The sequence below is a fragment of the Arvicola amphibius genome, chromosome 3 (genome assembly GCF_903992535.2).
Source record: "Arvicola amphibius chromosome 3, mArvAmp1.2, whole genome shotgun sequence".
NCBI lineage: Eukaryota > Metazoa > Chordata > Mammalia > Rodentia > Cricetidae > Arvicola > Arvicola amphibius.
In genome coordinates, this window is record NC_052049.1 from 180,147,449 (window position 1) to 180,172,474 (window position 25,026).

General features: G+C 45.9%; 1 protein-coding gene across 1 annotated transcript; it reads left to right on the forward strand.

Annotated features, from left to right (window-relative positions):
- Positions 1-228: 228 nt before the first annotated feature.
- Positions 229-25,026, forward strand: Cmtm6 (CKLF like MARVEL transmembrane domain containing 6). The gene is made up of 4 exons (XM_038322389.1): positions 229-418; positions 12,547-12,723; positions 15,105-15,203; positions 24,443-25,026. The coding sequence occupies exons 1-4, from the start codon at positions 281-283 to the stop codon at positions 24,578-24,580; spliced, it is 552 nt and encodes a 183-aa protein (XP_038178317.1). The 5' UTR covers positions 229-280; the 3' UTR covers positions 24,581-25,026.

Consider the following 25,026-nt stretch of genomic DNA (forward strand, 5'->3'; position numbering starts at 1 on the left):
CAGAAGTCCACAGAAAGCATGGACCTCAATTACCAGCATTTCAAGAGTTAACAGGAGAGCCGGAAAGGTGGAGGGGGCGTGGCTAACTGGGGTGCGGCGAAGCCGGGAGGCGTGGCAAAGGGCGTGGCAAACCAAGGGACTTTCTACGGGCCGGGACTCGGCGAGCGAGTGGGCGTGACGAGGGCGGAGCTGACCGGAAGCGGGGGCGGAGTCTCAGGAAGTGACGCCCCCTGCTGCGCCGCGGTGACTTTTGCTGGGCGAGCGAGCGACTTTAGCGGAGATGGAGAACGGAGCGGTGTACAGTCCCACCACCGAGGCGGCCCCGGGCGCGGGCCGGGGTGCGCGCAGCGGCCTGGCCGCCTACTTCTTCCTGGGCCGGCTCCCGTGGTCTCGGCGCATTCTCAAAGGCTTGCAGCTGGTGAGGCTAGCGACGGTGGCGGAGGAGCGGGCGCTGGGTCGGGGGTCGGGCCAGGGTCAGGACTGGGGACCTGTGGGCTGGGGAGCTGTGGGCTCGAGGCCGCCGCTGCTCGGCCTCCTCGTTCGGGAAACCGCCGTTTCCACGCCCCAGTTCCTTCCCTTTCCACTAAGGAAGGGGGCGTTGCCGTCCGTCCGCCTCCTTCCCGTAGCCCCGCGGGAGCTCCTCTCCCTCAGCCACCGAAACCTCCTTTCCCTTCTCTCTGCGAACACTCTTTCATTATCGCTCTGAGTGCTTGTGTTTTAGACAACGAAGTACTTTCTGTTTATCGTTTCTGGCTTTTGCGGTTTTCCGGGTGCTAGCCCAGTTCAACTTGTCGGACAATTTGTGTATGGGTTGAACTTGCACAGTGGGTTCCAGGTAGAGTCAAAAGGACGTCTTTCTGGTTCGTGTGTGCTGGTGAGAGAACTAGATCACGGCATGCTTCTCTTTATTTTTGGCAATTAAGTGCCATAAGCTTAGGCGCGAAAATGTAGACATCTTTGATATTTATATTATGATCTAATCGATATGCGTGCTGCGTTTCAGGCTCCTGACTCAGCTGTCAGTGGGTATTTCTTTTTTCAAGAAGACAATTTTAAGAAAAAAACAGACTGTTTGTGGTTTTTGCTTTGTTTTGTGAACCATTTTTGCTAAAAACAGCCCATGGGTTTGTTTCCTTGGGAAAGTTTAAAATTCTTAAAACTCCGATAACCAGAACTAACATTCTTGGAACTCAGTTGACCTACTTTCCTGGGGTGGAAAAACAGCAGTTAGGCACTGCTTTTAGTTGCTACAGCGATGGAAGCTGGGGATGAAGAAGTCACTTGGAGACAAGTTAGATAAAGTAATGTGCACGACCCCAGAGAATCTGGTCCTGGGTGTGCCTCCCTCCACACCCTCCTAGGATGTCCACAGTGGGCAGTTTCAGGTTCTTAGGCACCGGGCTTCCATTCTGTCATTGCTCCTTTACAGAACCAGTTCCTTTTACACGGATAGGTGTGGTTTTGCCCCCTCCCCCACTCCCTTCCCGCCTCTCTTCATTCTCCTTCTCCCCTCTCTTTTCCCCCTGCTCTCTCCCTCCCTCCTCTTTTCCTCTTCCCACTCTATTTCTCCCACTGTTTCTTCACAGGCTCTTAGTAGTCCAGATTACCTTCAAACTCATTTCTACGTTGTAGAGGATGACCTTGAATTTCTGATCAACCTGCCTCAGTGCAGGGATTACTGGTATGCCCCACCATGTGGTTTACATGGTGCTGAGACTCGAACCCAGAGCCTTGTGTGTGCTAGGCGAGCACTCCACCAACTGAGCTATGCCTATAGATCCAGATTCCCCCCTCCCCCAGACAGGGTTTCTCGTGTATCAGCTCTGGCTGTCCTGGACCTCTCTGTAGATCAGGCTGGTCTCAAACTCACAGAGGTCCACCAGCCTCTGCCTCCCGAGTGCTTGTGCTGAGGCCCAGCCAGATTCACTTTCTTTTGTTCTTCTTCTCCTTCGTCCGCACATATTTCCTAGATACCTGCTGTGCTTCTCTGTGGAAAAATACACAGTTCTAATGAACCTTTTTGAACAGAGAGAAATCACTGTACAACCAAAGCATTCTTGCAGCTCCAAGGAAATTGTCCCTCCTGATCTCCTGGCCATTAAATCTATTATTTTCAGTTGCTTTTATTTTCTAATAAGTAATGCTAAAGCCAGAGTAATAATTCTCAATACTGGGGGCGGGAGAGATGTCTCAGTGGTTAAGAGTAGCGGCTGTTCTTCCAGAGGTCCCGAGTTCAATTCCCAGTAAGCATATAGTGGCTCACTACCACCCATGATGAGATCTGGTGCCCTCTTCTGGCCTGCAGGCAGACATACAGGCAGAACACTGTATACATAATAAGTATTTTTTTTTAAAAAAATTCTCGTTACTGTATTATAACTCAGCAGAAGAGAACCAACCAGAAGTTTTGCTGGTACTGACAGCTGGATCCTAGGGCTCAGTTTGCTTTGAAAAGGTTGTTAGCTGTTCAGTGTGTTTGCCATCAGTCCTAAGGAGAAATGGGAATGGCATGAAACACTGCCTCTGAGAAATGCCTTCGTTATGGGTAACTTGTAATGTTACAGGCTTGCTTTCTTTAACACGGAATTTTAAACACTCTTTCATTTCTATGGTTGCCCTTTTGTTCCTGCTCTTTCTGTTTTAATAATGTCTTACCTATTAACAATAAAAATATACTATGGAGTGATTTTTTAAAAAGTCCCAAGAAAGTTATAGATGAGATCTATAAAAAAAAATTCATCCCGGATGAGCGCTACAGGCAAGACTTTCTTCGCCTTATACTCTGCCGTTCTCGGTGTCTTTAGTCTTTAGATTTTAAGTCTATTAGAGTTGCAGAGCTCTGATAAGAAAACAGGGTGTGGAGCCATCACAATCAGAAGAGGAGGCGCAGTGTGTTAACAGGGAACCTCCAAACCAAACCCTGAGATAAGTATTCAGAACGTTTGTGTGTGATTTGTTATTCTGGGTCCATAAATCTTAACAGATTCTGAAAGACTCCAAAGAAAAGAAGTCTGCTGTGAAACTGGAGACTTGGAATTCTTCCAGCGGAGCCCTGAGCGGTGGGGCTGGGCGTCCTCTAGGTTCTTTCCACCGGTAGATCTCCCAGGCTGATCCCGACTTGGTTACCAAGCTAATTTACCAAGGGGCACAGGGTGAGCCTGCGAGCACAGGAGATTATCACAGAAGTGCAAACAAAGCCTGTCTGGCTCTTGGAATTCTGCTGCTGTTTGTCACTTGGTCTAACCTGCATCTTGTCAAAGACTTGTGGAAAGTGTAGAGGCTGAACTCACTGCCTTCTACCTTTCCTGAGCTGAGCAGTGAATGAGTGGGGGAAGCATTGTTGTCAGGAGCTACTGGACTACACACACACACACACACACACACACACACACACACACACACTCACACGGGTTTCCCTGTGTAACCTTGACTGTCCTGGCTGGCCTTGAACTCACAGAGATCCTCCTACCTGTGCCTCCTAAGTGCTGGGACTAAAGATGTGTACCGCTACCACTGAGCTAGAATCTTAAATTTTATGCAGTTGGACTTTGGTTTATCCTATTTGTAGGTTTGCCCTTATGTTCCTATTTTATTTGTTTTTTTTGAATGTTTAATGATGAATTTTCTTCAGGTTTTAATGTTTAAATGACTACATGAACCAGTCTGTGATTTAAGTTTTAATTTAGATTTATTGTGTTTTTGTGTTCACGATACATGTGGATGGGTATGCATGCCAGGTCATGTGTGTGTGTGTGTGTGTGTGGAGGTCAGAGGATGACTTTGTGGACTCGGTTCTCACTCTCCTTCCACCTTTATGCAGGTTCTAGGATGGAGCTCAGAGCATCACTTGCGTGGCAAGTGCTTTTACTTTGAATTTTTTTTTTTTAATTTTTTTTTAATATTTATTTATTTATTTATTTATTATGGATACAATATTCTGTCTGCGTGTATGCCTGCTGGCCAGAAGAGGGCACCAGACCTCATTACAGATGGTTGTGAGCCACCATGTGGTTGCTGGGAATTGAACTCAGGACCTTTGGAAGAGCAGGCAATGCTCTTAACCTCTGAGCCATCTCTCCAGCCCAAGTGCTTTTACTTTGAACCAGCATGTCATCCCCATAGTCTGAAAGGTCTTTATATGAATTCATACTCTTTTTTTTTTTTTTTTGAGACACAATTTCTCTATGTAACTTTGGAGTCTCTCCTGGAACTTGCTCTGTAGACCAGGCTAGCCTCAAACTCATGGAGATCCCCCTGCCTCTGCCTCCCAAGTGCTGAGATTAAATGTGTGTGCCACCACTGCCCAGCTTCATATAATCTCTTTGTTGATTATACATATGATTGAAAAATATTTACTGTTGGCTAGCATAATACTATGAAACTAAATTGCTACCCAAAATGAATTCATATTTTTTAGAATTTATATTTATTTAATTTTATGTGTATTGGTACTTTTCCTGCATGTGTATCTATGTGCATGCCTGATATTTCCAGAAGTAAAAAGAGTCGGTATCTGATTCTCTGGAACTAGAGCTACAGGTTATGGTGAGCTGCATGAACTATACTGGTTTGTGTGTGTGCCCACGTGGGCTGTGTATGTGGAGGGCAGAGGTACTGCCTTAAGGCTGGCTTGTCTCCACCTCCCCAGTGCTCTGGCCCCCGTGGGTGCTGCTGCTGCACTGCTCCCCCCTCTCTCTCTCTCTCTCTCTCTCTCTCTCTCTCTCTCTCTCTCTCTCTTCCCTGACTGGCCTTGAATTTCCCTTGTAACTAGGAGACAGACTTAAATTCTGCCTCTGCCTCCTGAGTGATGGCATTGTAGTTATGCACATTTAGCTTCCAGCTTTTTTTTTTTTTTTGTTTTTATGCCAGTTTTTTTTTTCTTTGTTCTTTTTATTAATGTAGGTTCTAGGGAATCAAACTCGGGTCTTTGTAATTGTACAATCTTTATGGTTTTTCTTGTTTTGAGACAGGGTCTCATGTAGCCCTCCCTGTTTCAATGATTGACCTTAATTCAGAAAGTAGCTGAAAGTGTCCCTGAACTCAGGATCCTTCTTCCTCTGCCTCTCTGGGAGGTAGGTGCTGGGGTTGTAGGGTGTACCACCATGCCCAGCTTTTGTTTTGTTTGAAAGAGGATCTCATAGTGTAACCCTGGTTAACCTGAGACTTGCTGTGTAGCTCAGGCTCACAGTGTCCTCCCACCTTGGCTTTCTAAGTGCTGGGATTATAGGCATGTCCGCTGTGGCTTCAGTGATATGTTCTTAAACCTCTTTCTTTCTTTCTTTTTTTTTTTTTAAATCTATTCTCTCTTTCTCACTCTGTGTGTGTGTCTGTGTATCTTTTGTGAGGTTATGTATATGAGTGCAGGTACCTGCAGAGGCCAGGGATGTCAGATCCCCTGAGGCTGGAGTTGCAGGTGCTTGTAGGCCACCCTGCATGGATGCTGGGAACTGAACTCGGATCCTTTGCAAGTAAGTGCTCTTAACCACTGAATCATCTTTCCAGCTTCTTAAAACTTGTTTTTAATAACGTGCTCTTCTCTGAGTGCATGTAATTTTATAGAAGATAATGCCTTCTAACTAATGCCAGTTTTTTAAAATTGTTTTTATTGAGCTATATACTTTTCTCTGCTCCCCTCCCTTTTTTTCTCTTCCCCTCCTATTCTCTCCCATGGTACCCATGTTCCCAATTTACTCAGGAGATCTTGTCTTTTTCTATTTCCACGTAGACGAGCTCCATGTATGTCTCTCTTAGGATCCTCATTGTTGTCAAGGTTTTCTGGGATTGTGAATTTTAGGCTGCTTTTTTTCCCCTTTATGTCTGAAAGCCACTTATGAGTGAGTATGTATGATATTTGTATTTCTGGGTCTGGGTTACCTCACTCAATATGATGCTTTCTAGATCCATCCATTTGCCTGCAAATTTCAAGATGTCATTATTTTTTTTCTGCTGTGTAGTACCCCATTGTGTAAATGTACCACATTTTCCTTATCTGTTCTTCAGTCAAGGGTCATTTAGGTTGTTTCCAGGTTCTGGCTATGACAAATAATGCTGCTGTGAACATAGTTGAGCACATGTCCTTGTGGCACGATTGAGCATCCTTTGGGTATATACCCAAAAGTGGTATTGCTGGGTCTTTAGGTAGGTTGTTTTCTAATTTTCTGAGAAATTGCCATACTGAAATCCAAAGCAGCGGGTCTGGAGTGATGGGTCAGAGGTTAAGAGCACTGGCTGTTCTTCCAGAGGTCCTGAGTTCAATTCCTAGCAACCACATGGTAGCTCACAACCATCTGTAATGAGATCTGATAACCTCTTCTGGTCTGTAGGCATACATGCAGACAGAACACTGTATACATAATAAATAAATAAATTTTTTAAAAAAGAAAGAAAGAAAAAGAAAAAAAGAAATCCAAAGCGGCTGCACCAGTTTGCACTCCCACCAGCAATGGAGGAGTGTTCCCTTTACCCCAGTCCTCTCCGCCAGTCAGTTTTTAAGATGTTTAAGGGGACAGACTTTTACACCGTGTAGCACTAGCTCAGGTTCATCTGTAAACTCAGATGGGAAGCTGTTCTCCAGATGATCCCCGCCCTGAATGCTCTTTTTCCTCTAGCCATGTCCAGGTAGATATACTCAGAGAGCTGACTGCATCGGGCACTTAGCTGTGTGCTCCCTGAGCAGTCTCTAGTATGATAAGTTCTTGCTGTTAATAATGGATGTGCTTACCAAGAAAACAGCAAGGAGCCTTTTATCAAATTCATTTCTTTGCTGTGTGTGTGTGGGACTCTTGCTTCCTGCCCTTGACCACTTGTGAAATGCTGGTGACCACTGTTTCTTGAAATTCTTCCTTCTCTTATTGAGCACATTCTTTTTCTTTATTTAATACAGAAAGTATCTGTTTACCAAAACAACTAAAATAAGATTAAAATAAAATAAAACACCCCATCTGACTCATTCCTAGGTATCTGTTGGATAAACTGTTTGGAGTATTTTTTTAAATATTTTATTTATTTATTATGTGTGCAATATTCTGTCTGTGTGTCTACCTGCAAGCCAGAAGAGGGCATCAGATCTCATTTCAGATGGTTGTGAGCCACCATGTGGTTGCTGGGAATTGAACTCAGGACCTTTGGAAGAGCAGGCAATGCTCTTAACCACTGAGCCATCTCTCCAGCCCCCTGTTTGGAGTATTTTTACTTGCTTTAAAAGTTTCCTTTTTTATTTGAAAAGAAAAGAAAAGCAATATATCCTGACTTACTTATTCTGTACTCCCCCCACCCCCTTATTTTGGTTTTTTGAGAGAGGATTTCTCTGTGTATCAGCCCTGGCTGTCTTGGACTTGCTTTGTAGACTAGGCTGGCCTTGAACTCACCTGCTTCTTTCTGCCTCTGCTGGGACTAAAGGTGCAGTACCACCACCACCCACTTTACCTCCTACTCTTGAACTCCCAGACTCCTGCATTTCTCATCACATAGCCACACCCATTTCTTTTGAATTTCTTACCATTCCCATCCAGTTAGGTCAGTACCCATTTGGACTCACCCGGCAGGTTCTTGCCCTCCTGAGTCTGTCCTTGCTCCCTCAACTGGGAATGTCCTCTCCTGCCCGTGTGTCTCAGCATCCTTCCTTCTCTGGCTGCTCTGGGCGTTCCCTGATATCTTCTCCATCACGAGGACTGCTCAGCTGTGCGGTGTGAAGCATGGCTGCTCATTGTTTCCTGTGCATCGCTCGTGTTGCTCCATCATGACATGCTCATACACACCCACTGTTGCCTGATCTTAAAGCCCACTCCGCGCTGGAGCGAGCATGGTGCCAAGGGTGATTGTAAAAGAACTGTCTGGGAGGAGCGAGCTTCACATTAACAGTAGTGTGTGATGCGAAGATCTTGGCCTTTCAAAGCTAGAGATCGGGAGCAGTAAGTGTTCAGCCTGAGTGTTGAACCCCTTCCTTCTGCTAGGATGGCCAGGTAGAACCTGCCTCTCGATAGTACGAATGACTCTTGTTAATACATAGAGCAGGGCTACTGCTGGCCTGGGACTCTCTGCTTCTGGGAGCAGTCCTGCCCTTCTTCCCAGACAGGCAGCCTGTGTCTGTGCTGCAGGCCAGGCATTACTGTCTTCAGCACTCACAGGAGTGGGTCAAGAGCGGTTAGACAGAATCCTCAGTTGAAAGTTTTCTCACAGTCATCTGGCTTGGAATGCTAACCAAGAATTGCCTTGAACTCTTGATCTTTTTGCCTCAGCTTCTCGGGTGCTGGGATTACAAGAGTGCCTACCACAGCTGACTTCAACTGACTTTCATACACATAGGTGTATTTTTATTTTATGTATATGAGCTTTTTGTCTGCATATATGTCTGTACTTTTTGCATGATTGGTACCCAGGGCCACCAGAAGGGGGTGCTGAATCCCCTGGACCTGGAGTTACAGATAGTTGTAAGCTGCCATGTGGTTGCTGGGAATTGAACCTGGTCCTCTGAAAGAGCAGCCAGATGGCTCTTAACTGCTGAGCCATCTCTCCAGCCCCATTTAGCTATGTTTTTCAGACATTTCCTAGACTCTTAAACTTGGATAAACTTTAACATGTAATTATACAGCAAGTAGACCTTATACATTTTTTTTTAAAAAGATTTTATTTATTACATATACGGTGTTCTGCTTGCATGTATACTTGCAGGCCAGAAGAGGGCACCAGATCTCATTACAGATGATTGTGAACCACCATGTGGTTGCTGGGAGTTGAACTCAGGACCTCTGGAAGGGAAGAGCAGTCAGTGCTCTTAACCTCTGAGCCATCTCTCCAGCCCTAGACCTTATACATTTACAATTCACATTGGACTCTCATCCTAAAGTTTCATACTGTTGCCATCAGCACAGGAGGTTCAGGAAACAGTTATGTGTGATTTGTCTCTGTGTGTCATTCCATAGCCTGTGATGTAATGGCAGGGATGCCTCCATCGGCGTTCAGCATGGGGGTCTACTTTATATCTGGTTGACGTCACAGGAAACAGGTCTACTTCTTCTGTTCTGGCATAAAACCTTTTTAGTCGTGAGGTGGGATGTTTCCCTTGGAACAGTGGTTCTCAACCTGTGGCTTACAACCCCTTTTGGGGATTGAATGACCCTTTCACAGGGTAGCCTGAGACTATCAGAAAACACAGGTATTACATTATGATTCAGGATAGTAGCAAAATCACAGTTTTGAAGTAGCAATGAAAATAACTGTATGGTTGGTCATCACAAACATGAGGAACTGTATTAAAGGGCTGGAGCATTAGGGAGGTTGACAGCCCACTGCCTTAGAAGATTATATGCTACTTTGCATTTGACTACTTTTTTCTGTTTACCTTTTATTTTTATTTGCTATTTTTAATTTTTTTTTTTTTTTTTTTGGAAACAGGGTTTCTCTGTATAGGCCTGGTTGTCCTAGAACTCACTTTGTAGACCAGGCTGGCCTTGAGCTCAGAGATCTGTTCTACCTCCCAAATGCTGGGATTAAAGCCATTTACCACCATCTTTTTGATATAACTTGATTTGAGACAGAGTCTCTTATCCTTGAACTCTTGATTCTTGACCTCCCAAAGGCTGAGATTACTCTCACTCTCTCTCTCTCTCTCTCTCTCTCTCTCTCTCTCTCTCTCTCTCTCTCTCTCTCTCTCTCTCTCTCTGTGTGTGTGTGTGTGTGTGTGTGTGTGTGTGTGGAGTGTATGCTGCGGTGCACATGTGAAGGTCAGAGAATATCTCTTGAGTATTAGTTCTCTTCTTCTACCCTCCGAGTTCTGAGATTGAGCGCTGGTCTTCAGGCTTTCCCAGGACTGGCAGAGCCATCTCTCCAGGCTCCTAGCTATAACCTTTTAAGGTTGAATCAATTAATTAATGAAGGGGGCTGGAGAAATAGCTCAGCGGTTAAGAGCACCGACTGCTCTTCCAGAGGACCCAGGTTCAATTCCCAGCACCCACATGGCAGCTCACAACTGTCTGAAAATGCAGTTCCACGAGATCTGACACCTTCACACGAATGCACATAAAATAAAGTTAAATAAAAAAAATTTAATTAATGAAGCATGATTAATAAAAATTCAGAGAGAGAAATTGTGGCTTAACCCGAAGATCCAAAAAGCAAAGCAGCCAGCCACTGGCTCTTACCTTGGCATCAGTCCGAAATGGTGATCCTGCCTCCAGGAATCTCAGAATGAGACTGTGTCTGAAAGCTGTCTCTTCCCGTTTTATATTCCTCTCTAGGTATGGGATTAAAGGCTTGCACCACCCGGTTTCGATGGCAACTAGTGTGGCTACTGGGATTAAAGATGTGTGTTGCCATTCCCTGGTCTGTAAGGCTGACCAGTGGGGCTGTTTTACTTTCTGATCTTTAGGCAAACTTTATTTATTAAAGCACAAATGGAATGCCACTACAAATTAACTAACTAATTAATTCGCTAGTGTTGGGTGGTGAACGAAGGGCTTCACACATGGTAGGTGTGCACTCTGCCAACGAGCTATAGCCTCCCCCAGCTGCTGAGACTGAATTTTTATACATTGTACAGTTATCTGGAGATTGGTCTAGGCTGGACATTTTGTACCGCAGCTTCCTTTAGCTGATGAAGGCACCTGTATTGTGTCTAGTTTGGGGCTATATGAATAAAGTTATTATGATGTTCCTGTACTTGCTTTTTCTAGATAGGTTTTCATTTCCTTGGAGTACCCAGGAGTGCTTAGCTTTGAAGAAGCTGCCAGTCTCCCTAGTGCTAGTCTGTTGACGTGGGTAAGAAAGTGTGGGTGAGCCGTGCGATGGTGGCGCACGCCTTTAATCCCAGCCCTCGGGAGGCAGAGGCAGGCGGATCTCTGTGAGTTCGAGGCCAGCCTGGTCTACAGAGGGAGTTCCAGGACAGCCAGGGCTACAGGAAACCCTGTCTCGAGAAGCCAAAAAGGAAAACGAAAACAGTGTGGATGAGCCGTCCGCTGTCCGCTGTGAACTGTGAACCGCAGCTCTTGATCTTTCTTCTTCTTTCCACGCTTCCCCATTCTTGTTTTTGTATTTGTTTTTTTTTTTTTTTTTTTTTTTTTTTTTTTTGAGACAAGGTCTCACATTGTAGCCCAGGCTGGCCCAGAACTCCAGTGGCTCCTGAGTGCTGGGTTCATAGGTGTGCGCCAGCACTCTAGTCTGCTTTTCTTTTCTTTTCTTTCTTTTTTTTTTTTTTTTTAAGCAGCGTGTGCTACTCTTGTGTCTGTCTGTTTCTCCTGCCTTCCCTGGGGTGAGATGGAATTTCCCTTGGCTTTTCACTTTGGGTCATCAGTCCTTTTGATGGTTTGAGCACTCAGAAGGTCATTCCCCAAGCTTTCTCAAAACCTTCTTCCACTTTCTGAAGAGTTAACCCCTGAGCGCCTGCTCCTCCCTCAGAGCTGCGCCCTGCCTGTCTCCAGGCTCTCCCAGCACATGGTTTCTGTAAGGCAGTTAAAAGTGCTTAGTGTGTTCTCCTTGAACTTCCCTTCCTGTGCCCTCGTCCCCTGCACCCTGACTTGACTCTGCTTTTCTAGTCCACTGCCCTGTCTCCCCACCCCCACCCATAAGTACAGAGTTATCTGGCTTCTCTGCCAGGCGAGAGCTTTCTTGCCAATGTCAGTGATATAACCATTGGCTTTCTTGGCTTTCTTTTGTGTGGCTAATGCTTGCCACCTGCTGGGCACACTCGCTCTCTTCTAGGAACCCCTGGGCTGCTGTTTCTTACAGCTCTTGCTTGCTTCTCTGCTTTGCAGACTCTTCACAGTTGCTGCGTAGGAAGATTGCCCCCTCTCCTGGTGATCTCTCAGACCTCTTGCTTGGCTGCCTCCCATAGTCTGTATGCAGGCACACTTCCCCTGAGCTCTAGACTGCCTCACCGTTTGCCTCCAACTATGCCTCTGCCTACCTCTCCCTGACTCCTTCATTACAGCACATTAAAAAAAAAAAAGGTTTGCTGTGCATTGTGGCACTCAGCAAGTCCTTTTTTTGGGGGGGGGGGGGTGGCGGCTGTTACAACACTTTCATTGAATCTCTGTCTGACACAAAGTAGTTAACTAGTGTATTCCTTTAAGGCAAGCGGACTGTCAGTTTTGTTAATCAAGTTTGTTCACTAATCTTGTTTGCCCTGTCTCTGTTTTATAAATATTTGAGTAAACAAATAGTGGGTTTACCTTTTTTTTTTTAGGAGGGGAGGTCTCACAGTCTTGGCAAGGGTGGCCTTGAATTTTTTTTTTTTTTCTTTTTTTTTTTTTTTTTTTTGGTTTTTCGAGACAGGGTTTCTCTGTAGCTTTTTTTAGAGCCTGTCCTGGAACTAGATCTTGTAGACCAGGCTGGCCTCGAACTCACAGAGATCCGCCTGCCTCTGCCTCCCGAGTGCTGGGATTAAAGGCGTGCGCCACCACCGCCCGGCTGGCCTTGAATTTTTGATCCTCCAGCATCACCCTCCCACAGGCCTGGGTTTATAGGTCCATGCCACATCAGGCACAGCCTGCATGTAGTTTTGAGTGCCATGGGTTCTCTGAATCACTGAGGTCAGTTGGTTTCCTTTTGTAGCTGCTGTCTTTGCTGGCCTTCATCTGTGAAGAGGTCGTGTCCGAGTGCACGTTGTGTGGAGGCTTGTACTTCTTTGAGTTTGTGAGCTGCAGCGCCTTTCTCCTGAGCCTCGTCCTGCTGATCGTGTACTGCACACCAGTTCATGACAGAGTGGATGCTGGGAAAGTCAAGTCGTCGGTAAGTGGGGAAGACAGTCCGAGTCAGGGCGCGAGTCTGCCAGTCGTCCTGGTTTATTGGTCCAGCGGTGCTGCTTTCAGAGCAAAGCTCCGGGAAGAGTGGTGTCCATGTTCTAGCTTCTGCAACCTAGCAACTCGGGCGCCACTTCACTGACGGAGACAGGAAATGAGTCTAGAATGAGAGGGAGAAGCTTCACCTAATTCACGTTAGACATTTCGATGTTGTTTGCTTTAACACAGGGTCTTACTAGCCCAGACTGGCCTTGAACCTGTGATCCTCCTGCCTCAGCTTCTGAGTGCTGGCATTGTAGACCTGGGCCACCATGCCTTACTAAACATTTCTTTTAGAAGTTTGGTTTTGTCACTTTTTGTTTCTTATATTCTAGAGTGTCATTCATTGGCTGTGTAGTTAGCAATTATGTGCCTGCTCCCTACTGGACACACAGTGGTAGATGGCATGAACACTAAAGCTTTTAAGCAAAGCAGCATGGGATTCTGTCAGTATTTGGCTTTCATTTTATTTTAAATAAAATAAAATAAAATAAAAGTTGTCTTTAGATGAATAAAGAATGTATTTGTTGGTTCACTGGTAAGATGTTTGCCAGGTCAGGCATGGTGGTCCACGCCATTAATCCCAGCACTCGGGAGGCAGAGGATCTCTGTGAGTTCAAGACCAGTCTGGTCTACAGAGTGAGTTCCAGGACAGCTGTATAGAAAGACTCTGTCTAATGCAAGCAAGCAAACAAGCAAGCAAACAGACAAAAGAAAGACAAAGAAAAGAAAAAAGAAACAAAGCATGTTTTCCTTATAAAGCTGGGAAAGCCTCATTTTCACGTTAGAGGTGCTTGGCTTTCTCCTTTATCCTGCTGACCCATGATATTTGCAAAGAGTTTAGATTTGAGGGCTGACAGATGAATAATCCATTTATCCCCTTAATTTGGGAAACACTTGCACAGTTGACTTCTTAGGTAGCACTTGGGTTGTCAGTAGTGACTTGTGGAGAATGTGTTATCAGTATTGACATAATTAAAAAATTAACTTCTCCAAGGGAAGGATAAAAAAGTTCAGTATATTTTTAACCATAAATAAGAGAGAGCAGTATAAAAAGAAAGCCATATGATTCTTGTATTCTAAATTGAGGAGATGTTGACATAAGGTCAGGAATTGAGCATATGTTTAATATACTTTTTTCTGTCTTTGTGGTGCTGGAGAACTATTTAAACAGTATTCCTTTTTGTACCTCACAAATTTTATGCTATAGGAATCTGTTATCTTAAAAAGGACGGGGAAAGGGGCTGGGAAGATGGCTCGGCAGGTAAAGAAAGCACTTACATCCCAGATGTTAGGACAGGAATTTGCGTCCTTCGTACCTAATGCATGGCCACACCCTTTATTTCAGTACTGGATACTGGATACCCAGTGCTGGAGACAGAGACTGGACTAGCTAAGTCAGTGAGCTCTGTGTTCCAGTGGGAGATGCTGCCTTGGTACCAGGTGGAGGATGTCTGAGAAAGATGCTGGCATCCACCTCCACTTCAACACATGCACACATACACATGCAAAACAAACAACAGCAAAAATCCTACCCCAGACTAACTGGAATATAATTCATTTGGTAGAATACTTACTTGGTTTGCACTGAAGCCTGAGCTCGATGAATTGGTGTGGTTTTACATGTCTGTAATCCCAGCACTCGGGTGAGAGAGAGGATTTACTCTCCAAGGTTGTCTCCCCTTTGCTCTCCACACACAGGCAGTGGCACTTGCATGTCCCCCTCACCAGCCCCCTAACACTAATCATAAGAAACAAACAAGAAGCTGGCAGGAGTGGTGCACGCCTCTAATCCCAGCACTTGGGAGGCAGAGGTGCGTGGGTTTTTGTGAGTTCGAGGCCAGCCTGGTCTACAGAGCTAGTTCCAGGACAGCCAGGGCTATATAGAAAAGCCCTGTCTTGAAAAACAACAACAAAAAAGAAACAAACAAGAAGTTACATGATTATAAAATGGTATAGCTTGGATTTGAACTGAAAATGAGTTAGTTATGGTGGCACATGACCTAGTGCTAAGGAAGCAGAGGCAAGTGGTTAGATCTCTGTGAGTTCAAGGCCAGCCTCGTCCACACATTGAGTACAGACCACCCAGGGCTACATGGTAAGACCCTGCCTCAAAAAAATATTTTTTTTGTAATATACAATTATGTTCAACTTAAAGTTGATAGTGTTTGCGTGTAGATGTGCATGTTGAAAAGGTACCAGGTTGGCATGTTTAAATTTGGGTTGCACCAAGAACATGTAAGTCATTCAAGGGTTTTTGAAATTCAAAATGTTAAACTTTGTGTCCGCTTTTCTAACCCATTTGTGTTCTTGTTTTCTCTGCGCGTGTAGGATTTCTGTGTCACCCTGGGGACGGGGTGTGTCTTTCTCTTGGCATCTATCATTTTCGTTTCTACCCACGCTGGGACCTCAGCTGAGATTGCTGCAATCGTGAGTACTTGGCATTTTTAACCTTCCTTATTTTTGTTTCCTTAGATATAGAGGATTTAGGGGCTGGAGAGATGACTCCTCAGTTAAGAGCACTGGCTGCTCTTCCAGAGAACCCAGGTTCAATTCCCAGCACCCACATGGCAGCTCACAACTGTCTGTAATTCCAGCTCTAGGAGATTCAACAACCTCATACAGATACACATGCAGGCAAAATACTAATGCACATAAAATAAAAATAAATAAATCACTAAAAGAAAGAGAGAATTTAGAAAGTTCTTGATAAGTTATATATGAGTAATAATTATTACTTATTTTTATTCAATAATGCGTGTGTTTGTGTGGGTTGGGCACCTGTGTGCCAGGATCTGTGTGGAGGTAAGGGATGGTCTTCAGGTTGGTCCTGTCTTTTTCCTTGTTTGAGACAGTCTTTTCACTGCTGTATAGCCAGGCCCACCAGCCCACTAGTTCCACCCTCCTTTTTGAGATAGGGTCTCAGTGTGTAGCCCTGGCTGGCCTAGAACTCAAAGAGATCTGAGTGCTGGGGTCAGTGGCATGAATCATCTCATTAGTTTCTTGGAATGTCCGATTTCCACTTCTCATTTCCTGTAGGTGTTCCGGGATCTGCTTTTAATACTGTGTCTCACTTTTACATGGGCTCTGGGATCTGAACTCAGATCTTCAGGCTTGTGTGCCAAGCACTTTACCCAACTGAGCCATCTCCCCAGCCTGAGAGTAGTTTCTCTCCTACTGTTAAATGTAACATTGAATAGAAAACCTAAAAGTAAACAAATAAGGTAGTCTTAAGAACCGAGGAACCTGCCTGGAATTTGATTGAATTTTGTTATCAAAGTTTACTTTATCCTACATATAAACAAGTGTCTGGTGATGCAAGTGGCAAGAGCCTTTGTTATACAGTTTTTTTTTTTCTGCCCTTTAGCACTGCTTTAGTGCAGAGGCACTCTGGAGAAAAGGCTTGCAGGGTTAGCCAGGCACGTTGTGATGGAGGGTTCGAGTGAGCCAACGGAGTTGTTCTTCTGCTCTGCTCTTCAGTTTCCCTTTGAGTACTTATTTTACTTTTTGTTTTTCTTTTCTTTTTTTTTCTGTCTTTCTTTATCTTCTTCTTCTTGTTTGTTTGTTGCAATACTGGAGATTGAATTTAGGGACTCACACATGCTAGGCAAGTATTCTTTTTTTCTTTTTCTTTTTTTAAAGATTTATTTATTATGTATACAACATTCTGCCTCCATGTATGCTCACACGCCAGAAGGGCACCAGATCTCATTGCAGATGGTTGTGAGCCATCATGTGGTTGCTGGGAATTGAACTCAGGACCTCTGGAAGAACAGCCAGTGCTCTTAACCACTGAGCCATCTCTCTAGCCTTTTTTTTTTTCCCCCGAGACAGGGTTTCCCTGTAGTTTCTAGAGCCTGTCCTGGAACTAGCTCTTGTAGACCAGGCTGGCCTCGAACTCAGAGATCTGCCTGCCTCTGCCTCCTGAGTGCTGGGATTAAAGGCGTGCGCCACCACCACTGCTGGGCATTATCAACCATTCTTAAAACTGGTACTGTGGAACTGGAGAGATGGCTCAGAGGTTAAGAGCACTGACTGCTCTTCCAGAGGTCCTGAGTTCAATTCCCAGCAACCACATGGTGGCTCACAGCCATCTATAATGAAATCTGGTTCCCTCTTCTGGCCTGCAGGCATACATGGAAGGAATGTTGTATACATAATAAATAAATAAATCTTAAAAAAAAAAAAAACACAAAAACCAGTACTGTGAGCCGGGCAGTGCTGTGGCACATGCTTTTAATCCCAGCAGGCGGATCTCTGTGAGTTCTAGGCCAGCCTGGTCTATAAGAGCTAGTTCTAGGGCAGGCTCCAAAGCTGCAGAAAACCCTGTCTTGAAAAACCAAACTGGTACCGTGGCGGGTTCTCTCTGTGGAGTCTGACATTCCCTGTCACAGCGCTGTCAGTCACCCTCGCCCCGCTGTCCCAAACTTGCTTCGCTGTGACACTTTGAGTTGCAAAACCCTTTGAGACAACAGAGGGTAGTTCAGTGAAGAGCTGGTTATTTGAATCCTTTGGGCCAAGGGTTGTGTGTGGGGTTTTGTTGTTTTTTGTTTTTGTTTTTGGAGACTGTGTAGTCCTGGTTGTTCTGGAACTCACTCTATAGACCAGGCTGGCCTCACACTCAGAGATGTGGCAGCCTCTGCCTCCCAAATGCTGGAATTAGAGGCATGTGCTACTACACCTGGCTCCAAGTTTGTGTGTGTGTGTGTGTGTGTGTTTTAATTTGTATCATTCTAGATTTTAGAAAGGTAATCTTTGTATGCCCTGAATTATTCAACACTTTTCGAAGGGCTGGGGCAGCACCCTATTATCCAGTCTGAGTATTTATGGAGACACACGAACCTCTGTAGGTGAAGACTAAATAGCCTGTGTGTGAATTTTGAGCCAAGCAAATCAGGAAACTGCGTTTTGTAGCTTTACAGGTCAGAATTGTGAAGGAAGGGGAGTGGGTGGTTCTGACTGGTAGCAGTGTGACTGGTAGCAGTGTGACTGAGCACAGGCTGACAGGTCTTCCGGCAACAGCAGGTGCCAGTGCCTTGTTAACAAGGGGAAGTTCAGCCAGTAGAGCTGCCAGCTAGTACCACATTAGGAAGCCTTGGGGTGTAGTGTGTGTGAGTGTGTATGTCTGTGTGAGTGTGTGTGTGTGTGTGTGCAGGTCAGGACAACATGGGTAGTTTTTTTAATATTTAAAAATGGTAAGACTGTGTGTGGGTATGTACATGTGTGTGCAGATGCCTTCAGGTCAGAGGTGTCAAATCCCCTGGGAGCCAGAGTTACAGGAGGTTGTCAGCCTCACAGCATGGGAGCGGAGACCTGAGCTTGGGTCTCATGCCGGAGCAGTGGATCTTCTTACCTGCTGAGCCTTCTCTCTAGTTCACAACCTTGGTTTTTGAGACAGAGCCTCTTACTGGCCTGGGAATTGGCCAAGTAGGTTAGGCTGGCTGGTCAGCAAGTTCTGGGGATCTTTCTATACCTCCTCAGTATTAGGATTATAAATATATATCACAATATCTAGCTTTTGAAATTTGTGTATAGTGGTATTTTATTTGTGTTTTAATAAGTAAAGCTTGCCTGAAGATCAGAGTGCAGAGCTAAACCACTAGTTAAGAACTAAGTCACTAGTTAGTCACACATACACAAGCCACTAGTTAGTTATAGAGGACAGGCAGTGGTGGCCACACCTGTAATCCCAGTACTCTGTGAGTTCAAGGCCACCCTGGCTGTGTGAGAGTGACTTAGTCTAAAAGACCAGTGCTCACATCTCTGATCCCAGCACTTGGGATGACATGTCTTTAATCCCAGCATTAGAGAGGAATCCAAGGCAGGAATTCAGTGTGGTCTCCGTGCAGCCTGAGGTTTGGTAGAGAGCATTGTAGTTATAATCACGCTAGGACAGGATTGCCCTTGGTAGAGGTAAGAGCTCTCTAGTGACTTGGCTGCTTTGCTTTTCTAATCTTCAACTTGAACCCCAATATCTGTCTCTGTTTTTTTAACATTTATTTATTTATTATGTATACAATATTCTGTCTGTGTATATGTCTACAGGCCAGAAGAGAGCACCAGACCTCATTACAGATGGTTGTGAGCCACCATGTGGTTGCCAGGAATTGAACTCAGGACCTTTGGAAGAGCAGGCAATGCTCTTAACCATGAGCCATCTCTCCAGCCTTGTCTCTGGGTTTTTATTAGTTATGCTACGTGTGTGTGTGTGTGTGTGTGTGTGTGTGTGTGTGTGCGCGCGCGCGCGCGCGTGTGCTATAACATGCATGTAGTGGTCAGAAGACTTTTGGGAGTCAGTTTTCTCCTCCATCTTTATGTGGGCTTGTGCTGAAGTTGTCAGGCTTAGAGCAGCAAGCACCTTTACCCATGAAGCCATTTTTTGGCCCCTTTTTTCATTTTCATTTTTATTTTTTTATTTTGGGTTTTTGAGACAAGGTTTTTCTGTGTAGCTCTGGATGTCCTAGAGGTTGCTCTGTAGCCCAGGCTAGCCTTGAACTCAGAGATCTGCCTACTTCTGCTTCCTAAGTGCCGGGATTAAAGGTGTGTGCCACCAGGCAATGGCCTCCTTTTTAAAATGTGGGTTTGAGGAGATTGAATTCGGGTGCTCATGCTTGCAAGGCAAGAGTTTAACTGACAGAGCTATCACCTCAGCCCTGAAACTACATTTTAAGATAGAACAACACAAAAGGTATCCTGAGTGCTGAAAGATGGCTCAGCATGGAGAGCACTTGCTGCTTCTGCTGAAGACCTAGCTTCAGTTTCCAGGGCCTACATAGCAGCTCAAAACTATCCATGGTTCCAGGGGATCCGACTCCCTGTAGCACCAGGCACCCATACAGGCAAAATGCTCAGACACAGAAAAGAAAAAAAAAAAAGAAGTAAAATCTTTAAAAAGAAACCCTTGAGAGAATTGCAGATGTCACCTTGCCAGCCTGGTTTGTAAGGGGATGGGCAGACACAGTCAGGCCTCCAAAGGGGAACGGCCCATGTTCGGTAGAGAGTTTATAAATTAGTTTGTGTGGACTGTGCTGGGCACATCCAGGAAATGAATGGTGCAGAGCCCAGTTTACTGTGTGTGTTCTCCGGGGTGGAGGAGGGGTTGAGGAACCGAAGTCAGAGACTCTTGAGAGATGACCAGTCATCATGAAAATGTGAGCCAGGTGTCAGAGTGCCTTCAGTCCTAGCATCCTGGAAACTGAGGCTGAAGATTGAGTTTGAGGCCAGCTACCTAGGAAGTCAACACTCCCCCTGCACGTCCCCCCCCACACTCGGCACAAGTCATGGAGGAGGCTGGAGTTGCAAGAGATTTGGTGCTGTTTTCTTCCTGTTTTGTCTCCACTTTCTCAAGGGTTTTGCTAGTGAGGAAGCTAAATTTTAAGCATGGTCTTTTGTCTCTTGACAGAATTCTCAGAATGTTTGGTCATATGTTAGAATAATACAATGAGGAAGTGATTTAGGGAAGAGGAAGTAGGTAGTGACATCATATCCCTGTGTTACTAAGTGTAACAAGTAGCTAGAAAATGTATTTTAGGTCATTTAACCCAGTAGTGTTTAAAAAATGGAGTTTTCCTTTTGATATGAATAGCTTCATCTGTCTCCACCTAACCTGAGCTGCAAATCACGTTTCCCTTAACACATCCGTGGGTCAGTGAAGCCATTGTTAATAAGCATGTGTTTAATACCATTTTGTGGAATTTCATTTATTGACTGAACTGAGTCTCATTGATCAACAGTCCACACAGGCTCCTGCATACATGTTACGTATAGCAGAGGCTGAGACATTTCAGCTAGTAATTCTGGCCACCACTACAGGGACTTGACCTTGAATCCATTGAAAAGGCAGGAAACAGGGGTTGCCTTCCTTTTACAAGTTTTGGGGTGGGGTGCTCTAAGGTAAAATACAGCTCCACTGGAGGAATGTGGGATTTGTAGGACATAGATAAGTAAGTAAGTAGATGCTTCAAGGCCAGTTTGGGCTGGCAGGCTGCAGGGTGGTATGTCTAGATCCCTTCCATGCTACCGTGACTCCTAAAGTGGCCAGGTCTTAAAGCAGCAGGTCCAAGTTTTGCCTTTTCAGACTGAGGTGGAGGGGGAGAGGCCCAGGGGATTGAGATGTTGCCTGGGGTCTGTTCTGCTGCTGTCATGTAGAGGTACTAGGGTTGAGACCTCTTGAGAGAATAGGAAGTGTTGATGTGTCTGTGGATAATAGGATAAAGAGGGGGGAATCTTTGTATGTGTGTGTGTGTGTGGGTGTTTTGTTTTGGGGACAGGCTTTCTTTGGTAGCCCAATCAGCTCAGCTCTGTAGAACAGACTGGTCTCAAACTCATGGAGATCCCCCTGTCTCTGCCTACCAAGTGCTGGGATTAAAGGCATGTGCCACCACCACCCAGCAAGGGGGGGACCTTCTTAATGACTAGATGGATTTTCATCTTGAGGCAGCCATAGAAAGAGATAGCTGTGTGGCTTTAGGCATCCCTGTCCAGATGGTGACTTGCTAGCCTCCGAGTCAGGAGATAGGAGGTAGACATTCAGCCTGGTGTGTGTGTGTGTGTGTGTGTGTGTGTGTGTGTGTGTGTGTGTGTGTGTGTGGCGGGGGGAGACTGGGTCAAAGGACTGTTGTAGCACAAATTCTGATTGGTCTTAATAATAAAAACCCGGAACCAGATTTTGGGGTAAATGATGAAAGATCAGAGAAGTAAAAGAGCCAGCTGCTAGAGAGACCTTTTACCTCTACCAAATCCTCAGGCCGAAATGGGCAAGATCCTGTCTCCAAGAATCTTCAGACTGAATGTAATGCGCTCCTGCTCCTCCTGTCTTATATTCCTCTTTCCACCCAGCCGTATCCCTTCCTATCTCTACCTTACTAGTGGTGGGATTAAAGATGTGTGCCTCCACGGCCTGGCCTCTGTGGTTAACTAGTGGCTTAGCTCCACACTCTGATCTTCAGGCAGGCTTCATTTGTTAAATCACAAACAAAATATTACTGTCTTACTTGCAGCCAGTGAAATGTTGAGAGCTATGGCAAGCTGCAGGGTGAGGGATCTAGACGTCCGGCCTTGGTGCCCCTTTAAGAGTCTGGTAAAGCAGAGGGCTACATGGGCCGCCAAGGAAGCATTGTGGTAGATGTGCCTGACAATGGGTGTTCTTGAGTTGTAAGCTTGGAAAATTGGGACATATTCTGGATATAGGTATCCTATAAGTCTGAGGCCTCTGCCAGAATAGCAGTGTCTAGAACCAGAGTGAGTCTCTGCAGATCAGCACCAGACAGGACTAAGAGAAGCACCTCTCTAATGGAGACCGCACAGGGACGGGAAGCTAAAAGGGTAGAGGAAGGGGAGGAGCTCGTTGTTGTGAGAATGGGTCAAAGTTCCAGGGATAAGTAGAGAACAGTTTCATCTAGAAAGTTCATAAAGCTCCCTTGTAATCACAGTCAGCTATGCCAGGGACAGTTAGGGCATCATTATGGTCAGTGTGGCTGGTCACCAGCGCTCAGTGAGGAGTTTGAAAAAATTCTTTCCCGTGTTAGAGAGGCAGGTAGGGCTGTGGGAAGAAATGGCCTCATTTGGTTGATTTTTGAATATGAGTTTGAGGTCCTTCAGGAGGTCAGAGGGCTAGCTGTGGGGTGGCTGTGGGAGCCATTCCTCAGGGGTGGAGCCAAGAATTGAGCTGGTGTCTGGTTTTAACGTAGTGTGTTTGTTTTTGTAATCTGTGAGCCTGCTTTAACCTGGAAAAATGAATTCAAAAGCTAAGGCCCAATAATTCAGCAGCAGATGGGGTGAGAAGGGCCAAGAGAGTTAGCGGGGCTTAGAGGTGAGGATTTTAAAGTAGAATTTGTTCCCCAGGAGGATGGGGAGAGGTGGTGAGTCAGAGGAAGGAAGGCTTTGGTAGCCGGTTGTTAGCAGTGTGCCTTAGAATGTCAGGTGTGTGAGAGCGCGGCTGTGTGGGGACGGGAGAGTCACCTAACACAGGAGCCTCTGCACCAGTCAGAAAGGACTTAGGCTGAGTGGAGCTCGGGGCTGCTCCAGGCATTCCCCTTTGCCGGTTAGTTCAGTGCTTCTGTGTAAGTCGGCTCATCTCTCCGCTCTGCATGACAGTGGAGGTCTGTGTAGCACCTGTGACTTTCAGGTCGCGTGGCGAGCTTTGTAGGCTCCCTGTCTGACTTTAGATGTGTGTGCAGGGCCGTTGTCAGTTTGTATGGAGGCGGGGGGGGGGGGCCCACATTTGGGTACTGCTTTAAGGTATCCATTACTACATCAGCTGCCTTGGATGTGTGATGGAGAGCTTCTGCCCATTCAGAAGGCCAGGACCAGTACATGTGTGGTCTTCCTAATAGATGCCATCTGAGCACCAACCTGCCAGTCTGGGCTAGAGGTTTGCTCTCTTGGAGCCCCACCTCCCTACTTTCCCACACCCTCAAGGTCACGCAGCTCTCCCCTTCCTTCCCCCTGCCACACAGGAGTCAGGGACAACTTGACTCTAAGCATATGCCATGGACTGTTGTCACCTACATGGCAGAGAACTGACTTCATCTGAAACCTACAGGGAGGCCCCCACACTGCCTTGTAGGACTGCACTCTTCTCAGAGTCCCCGTCTCTCTATGGCATTCCTGTCACCTTGGACCCCAGTGTCTGAGACCTGTTAGGTGGGCCCTTCTTGGCAGCTGTTCCTTTTCTTCAGGAGCGGTCTTAAAAGACAGCAGCTAGGAAGGGAAATGGGTGTGTAGCTTGAAGTTCAGCCTTCCCGTCAGCCTCGTGTTTTCTATGCTAATAGGAATTCTTAGTGTCCCTTGTAGTGTAGGGTAGCTGCTGGATGAGATGTTTGGTGGTGTCGGGTAGAGGTTTGGTCCAGGACTTTTGCAGTAGCTCGGAGAGAGAGGAGCAGGGAGACTAGGTCTGTCCGGGGCTGCCGTGGGTCTGTCTTGGGCTGCCATCTCTTGCAGTGGAGACTAGGTCTGTCCTGGGCTGCTGTCTCTTCCGGTGGCTCAGAATCGGCTCTGCAACTACGGCAGCGCGCTTGCTGAGCGTGCAGCAAGCACTGGGTTCTATGCCGAGCACCACACAACAAAAGAGCTGCGTTGTTACCTCATGGACTTTGAGTAATACCTGTTACTCTGGACATTTTTCTTTTGTCACTTCTTTCCCTTGTTCAATGACTTTTAAATCCTGTTAAAGAATACTAAGTATGAGCTGGGTGGTGGTGGCGCATACCTTTAATCCCAGCACTCGGGAGGCAGAGGCAGGCGGATCTCTGAGTTCGAGGCCAGCCTGGTCTACAAGAGCTAGTTCCAGGACAGGCTCTAGAAACTACAGGGAAACCCTGTCTCGAAAAAACCAAAAAAAAAAAAAAAAAAGAATACTAAGTATGGGGCTAGAAGGATGGCTTAGCAGCTCAGTCACTCACTGCTCTTCAGAGGACCAGAGTTGGGTTCCCAGAACCCATATCAGTGGCGCTATCCCACCTCCAAGGGACCCTGGGTTCTCTTTAGGCCTCCAAAAGAACCCAGACACATGTGGCATTTGCTCCCACAGACAAATACATACACGGAGGTAAAAATGAACATCTTTTTTGGAAAGTAGTTAGAGGGTGGAACGGATATGAACTCTCAGGCTGAGTAGGACATGTGTTATAACCTGCACTTCTCATGTTAACTCCCCTTTTCCTCCGTAGGTGTTTGGGTTTATGGCAAGTCTGGTGTTCCTAGCTGACTTTGTGGTCATGCTGTATGAGAGACGGCAGGAGAGCCAGCTGAGAAAACCTGAGAACAACGCCAGGGCTGAAGCCCTCACTGAGCCGCTGAATGCTTAAAGATGGAGCAGGTGCTGCGGACCAGAAGAGAGCGCCTTCCATGTGACCAGTGTCATGTGTGCTCCTCTTTTGGAGAGAAGGGAAGGGCAGGAGGGCAGTTTCTCAGTGCTGGACTGAGTGGCAGCCCTGCCAGTTAGCTCAGAGGGTTTTTAATAACGGTTGAAACTCATTTCAAATGGAGGAGGTTTGTTACTTGTTTATTTTTAAAGACGAGGACTGTTATCTTTGAATTGCATGTCTGTCATTTGCTACAGAACAGCCCTCACCAGGCCTGGCTTCCAGACTGTGTGTTCTCCGTCCTTTCAGGAACTCTTGCATTTTAAAATCATTCGCTCCGCTGTTAGTTTTTGATAGTTAAGTTCTGTTCTGATGTTGGAGATTTAATTTGTATTTAAGTTGTTTGTGTGGGCGTCTTTCCTTAATATATGATCCTTGTATTTACTGTA

Coding starts and splice junctions, on each gene's coding strand:
- Cmtm6 (XM_038322389.1), top strand. CDS start 281: ATGGAGAACGGAGCGGTGTACAGTCCCACCACCGAGGCGGCCCCGGGC. Junction 12,724..15,104: donor CTGGGAAAGTCAAGTCGTCG/GTAAGTGGGGAA, acceptor CTGCGCGTGTAG/GATTTCTGTGTCACCCTGGG. Junction 15,204..24,442: donor CAGCTGAGATTGCTGCAATC/GTGAGTACTTGG, acceptor TTTCCTCCGTAG/GTGTTTGGGTTTATGGCAAG.